Raw genomic sequence first — 9,484 nt, 5'->3', positions numbered from 1 at the left:
AAAATCAACTTTATTTATTTCATTGTCAATAGTACAAAGTTTGACCATTCCTTCATATGAATAGCCTTTTTCCAATAAATTTTCCGTTAAGTGATAATGCAAGTTTACGGACTCAAAGACACATTTACTGCCCGATTTTTCCAAAAGATTTTCACTCACTAAGTTCCTATTTATATCCGAAACATGTAGTACATTTGTGAGAGTAACATTATTCCTAGAAGTGAAGATAATTTCTACACTTCATTTTCCAATTACTTTGGACCGCACCTCGTTATCCATTTGGATTTCTTAGTCTCCATCCACTTCATTGTATATTTTGAACAAAGATTTGTCATGTGATACATGCACCGTGGCACAAGTATCATACCACAAGCCGTGAATCTTTCCCTTAATTACATTTATTTCGCTCACCGTGACCACAATCTTGTCTTGTTGGATGAAATTCACTTTACCCTCGGACTTGTTGTGTTTTCGGTATCTACAATCTTTTGCGCAGTGTCCAAATTTCTCACAAACAAAGCATCCTCATTTGATCTTCTTCTTGAACTTATTAAGGTTCCTTGAAGGCTTCCTTTTGTTGGATTTTGTTGATGGTTCGGAATTTTTTACAACATTTACTTTGGAAGTGCCCTCATGAGAATCATTTTTATCACGTATTCTCGACTCTTCCTCAATCCAAAAATGTTTTTGCTGTTGTTCCAAAGAATAATCTTCGGAACTATACATTATCTTCTTCTGGTATCCTTTCCAAGTTTCGGGAAATTTGGCAATTATAGCCCCCACTTAAAAGGTCCTCGGTATTTCAATTTTCTCCGCCTTCAACTTATTGACAATTACTTTCATTTCATTTATTTGGGGAAGAAGGGGAATATTCTCCAAAAATTTAAAATCGAAGTACTTAGAAATTAAAAAAAATTTTGTACCTTTGTCTTCCGCTTTGTACTTATTTTCGAGCGCATCCCAAATTTCCTTTGCTGAAGTTGTGTTTGTATATAAGTCATACAAACGATCCGATAATACGTTGAGGATGTGACCGCGACATATTAACTCATCTTCTTGGCACTTTTGTCTTTCATTCCTCACTGCTTCGGTTTCTCCATTTGTTGGTTACGATAGTGGCGCCAATTCCGGATCTATGATGTAAAAGATCTTTAGTGCAGTGAGAAGAAATTTCAATTTGTCTTTCCATCGAGTGTAGTTCATTTCATCGAATCGATCTAACCGCACCAAGTCTTGATTCATGAGTTTGATTGTCGCCAACGTTGTCTCGCTGTCCATTGTAGAAATGTCGTTTGAGATTGTTGGAGAAAATTCACCAGATTGGAGTAGAGATCACAAAATATGAATCGGAAATCCGAATAACAAGATAATATCGAACTTGTATCAATGAATGACTTGAACACGATATCGTTGTCCTCAAATGATATTTGCCCCCTTCTCCTATGAATTTGAGATGTTTCGAAGGTTGTTGGCAAATGATTTGCAGAATTATAACAAGTCTTGCAATAATTTAAACACCAAAGTACAAGTGCAAATCCTATAAAACTTGAAGAACACAAAGAATGTATATGAATATGACTTTTAAAGACTTTGATCCTTGATTTTGGAAGTAATATGAAACCTTTATAATGTGTTTGCCTTCAACATGGATCCAATATATATATGCATACACTACATTCACGAAATGGTACCAAACTTTAAGCCAAAAGTGACTAATTTTGAATTTACAACGAGAGAAAACAGCCTGCAACGATCAAATAATTGCACCATGCGACCGCATGGTACAAACCCATGCGGTCGCATGGTTTGCCCATGCCGAGACCATTTGGTCTCGACATTAGGCCATGCGACCGCAAAGACCTTTTTTTTTTTTTTAATTATTGTTGATTTTGAACAACATTATCACATCGCTATGCCCGAGTGAGCAACAAAAATCAGGGATAGCCTCAAAACTTTCTAAGAGGATAGCAAGGCTTCAATATTAGGAGCGAATGCCAGATCTCATAATTCGTTCAGAAATGGGGATTTGGTTGCTGTGCAAGGCATCATATGTTGACCTGTGAACTAGAAAATAAGGTATGAATATCTTTTCTCTCTTTCTCCTTAAAGAATGTGGTACTATACGAGATAGTAAATTATTGTATTTGGTTGCTCTGGAGATGTATTGTGTTAAATGGTTCACTATATTAAAGGTCATCGTAACCGAATTGCTTAGTCAATGTGTAGGGACTATAAGTTTTAATGACATGCTCATTGTGCAAGCCTTTCACTTGAATTGTTGAAATTTCAGGTCTATTTGATGATTATCCAAGTAGGGTTTGGAATTACCAGCCCAAAGAATTAGATTTCATATTTAATGAAAAGATTACTTCATAATTAAGGATCAACGACCAGAACAAAGGATTAGATCCCATATTAAATGAAAAGATTAGTTCATAATAAAGGATGAAGGACCACGGAAGATTAATTTTAATAATCTCTTACTCTACTCTAAACGGGCCTCATTAAGTTGACTAACCGCATCTAAACAATTGAAAAGACTGTTTTCACTCTCTACCATACTCTACTCTAACCGCAACTAAACAATTCGTTCAATATTTTTTTTCTGGAGTAACAGAAATAATTGAACGAAAAATCTAATTGATATCAGAATTCATACAAATAATATGGAATGACTAATCATACACTTCGATAATGCTTAAAACCACTTCAATATTTTTGGTCATCAACAAAAATAGATTGGGGGACTAAAGTTCTAACTATCAAAGAAAAGTTGCTTTGGCAAAATGTGTTTTGAGTTTAGGTCATCATCTCAAATTAAGTGAAGTGACCTTAAAATATAAAAGAAATCCAAGTTTTCCTTATACGTATAATATATTATTAACAATATGTCTTAATCTCAATAGTCTAGTATAATACTATAAATCAAATGTACGTTCGTTGGTTCCTCCATCGTGAGAATTCGTGCGGGCGTTAACGCTAAAAGAAAAAACAAATGCATTGAAACTAAAACCATGACCATTCCACAATCTACGAGTTCTTAGTAGAATTCTTTATTTGGAGGTGAAATATCTAAAAGAGAAGTTGATGGGCGGCACGAAGAAGACAAATAGAAATGTGCAAAAAATAAAATGAAAAGAAACATTCAAAGGCATAGCATTTGCATTCTAAGAACAAGTCAAACATTGATACAACATGAATAACACATAGCCCACTCCTCCTCCATAACAACCACTCCTTGGACTCTAATCATCCTTTTTTTTTTTTTTTTTTTTTAAATCTTGGTGGATGTTTTCAAGTCTTCAAAGTAATTAATAAGAGTCGATGCTATTATTCTCTCAAGATTATAGACATACTTATTTTTGTAGTTCGAAAAAATTTGATGCAAGTAATAATACTATTTAATAGAAAAATTGTCACTAGATCTCAACCAACTTTTCCGTTTTATGAGACATGGCATTTTTAATAATCCAGATAAAGTGAACTCGTCAACAGTTGTGAACAACTAATAAACATTAAAAAAATTTCATAATTTGTGCTTTTGTAATAATACTATAATCGTGCTATGTAAATTGAATGAACAAACACTACTACGAAATATACGGGCATAGAATGTGTATTTACAATAATCAAACAAATTCGAACACTAGTAAGTAAAAGAAAAAGTTGTTACTTTAGATGGGTCTTTTCCAAAAGAGTCGTGGTTCCATTATCGTCGTACAAACCTACCAAACTAAGCAAATTATTGCGTTGTCCATAGTAACACCACCATAATGAAAGGAACATGACGAAATTTCAATACCCAAAGCATGATATGTCCGAAAAATAAAAGAGTGGCTTTAATGAGAAAATGTCCTACAAAGAAATAATAAATGAATGCATATGGAGAAGATGATTCTTATCCAACTCTGACACCTCATCCAAACCAATCCTCCCAATTCTTCATCTTCAAGCAATTTAACATTTGAACACTCCACCCCTTTAGATAAATTATCTTCAATGTGAAAATTTAAATTAAATGAGAAATCATTATCGTGAGTTTACATTTGCACATCAAAAGTTATCCAAGTCCCATCTCTTTACAATATGTTTTAGTAATTCTTGATATTTTCTTTCTTTTAGCGGCATCGTTGACTAATCTTAAATAGAAATTTGAAATGCTTGACAACACGATTCACTCGTTCTCGTCTCTAACAATCAACCTTATTTATAACCAATATGGTTATTGTCTACACATCACTAGAATAAAGATCGAAAAAAACTTGGTAAACAATCTAAAGATAACATTGATTGGCCATTTTCTATTCCCGTACTAACAAACATATGAAAGGACAGAGATCAAGCCGACAGCAATTCAATGTTATTCGTACAACCAAAAATGTGTGAACTATTTATTACATTGTGCGAATATTTATTTATTAACACGAGAATCTAATGTGTTCATTAATCTTATTCCTCCCCCAGCCAGGGATGGATTCCAACACTACAAACAAACGGACCGCAGTTTCTACTCACGGCTTTAGAACCAGAACCAGAACCAGAACAAGAACAAGAAAAAAATAAAATAAAAACATTACTTTATTAACATTCAAATGAAGCATTCGAAAGGAACAAGAAAAGGAGCTGCCATAAACCACCTTCTTGAACCTCGAGCCAAACAAAAGGCTGAGTTGTTGCATCAACCGATTCACATTTATTTAGCCTAATATTAAACCTAAAAAACCATTTTCTTGTACTAACAATCTTCTTTAATCATCTTCTTCTACTTAATTAATACTGTCCTATTCTGCTGCTAATACACGTCCCACAAACTAAACTATCTCCTAATCTTCAACTTCATATCTGCTTTTCTGTAGAGATTTCAATGAAACAACTTCAATAGAGAAACCCAATTGTAATTTTGGTCAGTAAGTCCACTCTTGGGGAAGCCTGAGATGGTCTTGATTAGTCACTGGGACAGGTCTTTGATTTTTTCTCTGCTGTGCCATTACAAAATTATTTCCATACTTCACAGCAGCAGCTGCACAAAGAATCAAGAAATTGACTTAGCATATAAGAAATTAAAATAGTAAAAAGAATTGAGAATAGTAAGAAATAATCACCATAGTCAGGAGTAAAATTTCCATTGGCTCTGATTTGTGGTTGGGAATCCATGGATTCCAGGTTCAAATTCAAAGCCTGGACCACTCTGTCTGGTAGCAGAACTGTAGAACACCCTGCATTTGCCGAAAATAAACACTACATTAGTCAGAAATTATTAAAGAAGGTAGTCCATCAAAGACTTGCTGAAAATTCCAAATATTTGAACTAGACAAAACAAAGATTACCAGGTTTCACTAAACAGGAGTGAAACCATGTATGAACCATACACCTCAAAACTCACAACCATGTGACCACAGCTGAATAATGCTTAACATTAGCTTATCCAAAACTCACCAACTGCATGAACCTAATTTAACTACTCCTGCACATGAACATACACACTGTAGTCTAAAATAAGATTATGACCTGATTTCTTTCGAGTTTCGGTGGGGACTCCAACTTTTCTGGGCAAGAAAACACCGGTTCCAGTACGTTCTTTTTTAGTCCCTGTATCTCCAAGAAACAATGCCCTCATGCCTGAACCAGGCTGCTGTTGTTTTTGAGATTGTTGTACAGTGGACCAAGCATCCATTGACAACCCATTAGGCCTCACATTATTCTGAACCATTTGGAGGTACCCACTTTTCATTTGTCCATGTTGAGGCTGCTTCATCATCTGTCGTCCCTTCAAATGCAGGAACTGTAAATTTGAAGAAGAAAAAGCTCAGCATATGCACAACGCAGTCCAAACCGAGAAGACTTGATAGTAAACAATAAGCAATTTCTTCAACTTACTTGACTGGCCTGCAAATGTTGAAATAGATGGTAGGAATTGTTCGGGTAAAACCCAGAACCGCGATTTTGGTTGTTGGGTGGTACTGTAGCAGCACCACGTATTCTGGGAGGAACAGAAAGTCCCTCGACACCACCTTTGTAATTGTTAGAATAAAACCCAAGTGTTTCTTCCATCATCCTCATCCGGGCAACCTCTCGAGCAGCCGCAGACAACAAATCTAACGACGCCGAATTTCTACGGTTGGCATCCTGCGGGGATGACACCTTCGACAAGCAGCTGGGGCTCTGACGGTCGGAACCGAGGTTGCACCCGCAACGTCCCATAACACTGCATAGAGTTGATTGTGGAGAACCAGAAACCCAAGATCCCTGTAAAAAAAAAACGAAACCCATAATCAAGGTACTCTTTTCCTGCGACACTAACAATAAAGAAAAAAAAAATTAGAAAGGATATGCATACTTGATTATTATCAACTGGGTAACTGAAGTCTTGAAAAGTAGATTGAGCCATCTTGCGAGTTAACTCAGTCATGTAGTCATCCTCGTCGCTCTCTGTTTCTGTAGATCCCATCACCGACTCAACTGGTGAACTCAGATCCGAAAAAGGACCAATTGAGTTCCCAAACGTGAATGAAAAATCTTCTGTTTGCTTCGTCTGTTTTATTTTACTCTGGCCACTAATCAGTAAATCATCGTCAGTTAAAAACTGCGGCGGCAACCAGAACTTTCCGTCATCGAACTCTGCCGCCATCTTACACAATCTAATTCAACAACAAACTCTTCGGAATATACGTAAAGGGTTCAACAAACAAACAACGCCTACGAAAAAATATCAGATGACAGAAGGAAAAATATGTGACAATCAAAATTTAAAGCTACGTTGGGAAATGGATTGCTGCCTCTTGAAGGTTCAATTATAGTCACCACAAACCCAAGTAGTGCTCGCTCTTTCCCACAGGGTCCCACTAAATACAGAGAGAAGTTGCGAAAAAAAGTATGCGATTTCACAAAACGAAGGGGGCCGTGGAGAGAGAAAAGTAGCGGGAGGCAGACTCTGTTTTTATAAACAGAGTTAGTGGGGAAGGTGGAACCCTCGTTAGGCACAGAACCAAGCGCGAAAGTGGAGCGGAATCCCACTCGCCGCTGCAGAGAATTCGAAAATTGGAAAACAGTTGTAGCCAGGTATGACCGTGGGGTCTGTATCTGACCCAGATCAGTTGGTTCTCATGTGAGTTGCGGTGGGTCAGCCGTAAGCGAGTGGGGCCCAGTAAATATTTTATTTATTTATTTTAATTAATCGAAAAGGTTAGTACTATAGTGATAACGTGTTGGCCCGTTTCTAATTGGTTACTTAATGGTGGCAGACACTTGTCGTCGTCCACTGTACGCAGTACGCGGTAGTTTATGCTTCGCATGTAAGCAATTGGAGGGAGGTTTTAGGGTTTTAAATATACCACCGAATTGACATTTCTGCCACTGATTCCCATGCATGTTGACGAAATTACCCTTATTTAATTGGGGTCTGAACCAGGGCCCAGAGGGTCAGAATCAAGGTCGGGGAAGGCTGTGAAAAAATCTGGTTGCAGAAGATATTTTTTGAGAGAGTGACATGGAAATGGCAATCCCACTGTTCTAACGCGATACAGTTTATTCTGTAAGTTTGTACAATTTGGCTGCAATAAATGAATAAACTACCCACATTATCTTGTAATATTGAATTTTTTTAACACCGTGACAAAAAAATGAGTACGTGTTCAAATTTTATTTCTTTTTTATGAGTTAACATGTCTTTGATATTTATTTTTCTGATTCTCGTAAGTAATTTTTATATAAACTAGAAGGTTGTTTGTGATTTTCGGATTTTCATGTTGCCGCACACGCTATTCTACATTTGTTTGCCATTTTCCCCCCTTCAAACAACCAACATTTGTAAATTTTGGAAAATGTTCTCTTCAAAATCATAAAGCGGCTGAGGATTCAGTGGCGTAGGGCTAAGTTTGAAAATGCGAATAAAGTTTTGTGTTGACGAGGCATAGATCAGATAAGTACATTAAGAAATTTGATTACTCCACGTAATGAGTTAAGTTTTGAAAATGGAACTCGATTTCAAAATGGGGTATTAGTGTTATGACACAAAAAAGATTTGTCCCTGAGCTGAGTATTAACGGTCAAAGACGAGGTAGACAGCTTTCAAAAAGCCATTTTTTCTATATAAGGGAGTGGTTGCCAATGCCAAAGAAGATTCGAGAAGGTTGGTTGAACTTCCATGAAATGATTTCACGAGATTTGGCCAAATGTCTTGATTGTGAGATAATATTCAAAAATAGGTGGCTAGATAGTGATCTTCGTGGTGGCAATAGCAGAATTCGGAAGGTTGGCCGAGGTTCTATCCTTTCGAATGGACCGAGGTCGGCTTAGTGATTGAGAGCTTGCATGATGAAAAAGGTGGGCGTATTAAGCTTGAGGAGGATTTGTATGAAGTGACACTTCGTTCAAGAAAGTTTGAATAAGATTCTATATTTGTTAAGACATATGATAGATAATAAATTTATAAGATTTTAATCCACTGTAACATTTTAAGATGAAAATCTGATTTTCAATAGTAAATTTATCAACAGGTAATTAGCAAAAAAGGTCCCTCTCTGTCATGATTTTTGTGGAAAACGTTTATACCTTTCATTTTTTGGCGCATTCATCCCTACCTTTGCCTTTTCTTGTACAAAACATTATTTTCATCATTTTTTTCAATAAAAAGTTATAAAATAACTAATATACCCTTCTATTTAAAAAAAAAAAATAAAGAACTAATTGCAATCATAGTCCAATTTTTAAAAAAATGTTCAAAAGAATCTCAAATAAAAAAATAAAAAAAGTTCAAAAAGTCCCAATACATATGGGACACGCCATATTCACACCAAACAGCCTGAGCGATTTTTCTGCAGTCGTCCCTTGGACAACTGGCACCAATTCAAAAGTCGTTCGCTCAACCCTAACCCCACCTACCCTTTGCATTTACACCATTTTGAGCTGATGTGGAGCTAATGCTCCAGTTCTAGCTCCGGCTATAGCATCGCTATTGCAACTGTAAGGTCCATTATCATATCCATAAGTATTACTAGGTTTCCTCAAGTGTGAATAATCCCTGGTCAATGGTGGCCCTTATGACTGAAAATGTGGAGGATTCCACGGGTGAAGAGTCATCTTGAAAGAAAATTGGTGTGAAACTGAGAGAGGAGGAATATGAGGAGAAAGGGCAAGCACATCTGCCTAGTTTGCAGAATCTCCTTGAAAAATTGAATCAATTGGAGGTTGGATTGAATCAATTGAACGCACACCCAAGGTCTTATGAGGCTACTGGATGCTCGATTGGTGGCAATTTGGTGGAAAAATAGCTTGGGACGCATCAATTGGAAGAGGTGTTATTACCTGATTGTGCCCGCAAACCAAGCTTGTTTTACTAAAAAATTCAGCAACATTTAAGGCTTGTTTTGGTGATGTTAATCTATTACGACGTTCGCGTAGATAAGGGGAGATGACCGATGGTAGTGGACGACCATGAGTGTCGCCGGAAGTGGTGGAATCGATTTGTATAGGGTGCGAGAAATTG

The 9,484-nt window shown here is 36.6% G+C and overlaps 1 protein-coding gene across 1 annotated transcript; it reads right to left on the bottom strand.

Moving 5' to 3' along the window:
• Positions 1 to 4,763: 4,763 nt before the first annotated feature.
• LOC111378122 lies at positions 4,764 to 6,915 on the bottom strand. Its single transcript, XM_023001293.1, has 5 exons — positions 6,338 to 6,915; positions 5,878 to 6,246; positions 5,509 to 5,782; positions 5,103 to 5,216; positions 4,764 to 5,020 (listed from the first exon to the last, which is right to left on the bottom strand). Exons 1-5 carry the CDS (start codon positions 6,626 to 6,628, stop codon positions 4,905 to 4,907), a joined length of 1,164 nt encoding a protein of 387 aa, XP_022857061.1. The 5' UTR covers positions 6,629 to 6,915; the 3' UTR covers positions 4,764 to 4,904.
• Positions 6,916 to 9,484: the final 2,569 nt, after the last annotated feature.

The sequence above is a fragment of the Olea europaea genome, unplaced genomic scaffold, assembly GCF_002742605.1.
Source record: "Olea europaea var. sylvestris unplaced genomic scaffold, O_europaea_v1 scaffold1775, whole genome shotgun sequence".
Taxonomy (NCBI): Eukaryota; Viridiplantae; Streptophyta; class Magnoliopsida; order Lamiales; family Oleaceae; genus Olea; species Olea europaea.
This window is presented reverse-complemented; position numbering and strand designations above follow the sequence as displayed.

Coding starts and splice junctions, on each gene's coding strand:
- LOC111378122 (XM_023001293.1), bottom strand. CDS start 6,628: ATGGCGGCAGAGTTCGATGACGGAAAGTTCTGGTTGCCGCCGCAGTTT. Junction 5,783..5,877: donor AACATTTGCAGGCCAGTCAA/GTAAGTTGAAGA, acceptor TCAAATTTACAG/TTCCTGCATTTGAAGGGACG. Junction 5,021..5,102: donor AAATTTTACTCCTGACTATG/GTGATTATTTCT, acceptor TTCTTTGTGCAG/CTGCTGCTGTGAAGTATGGA.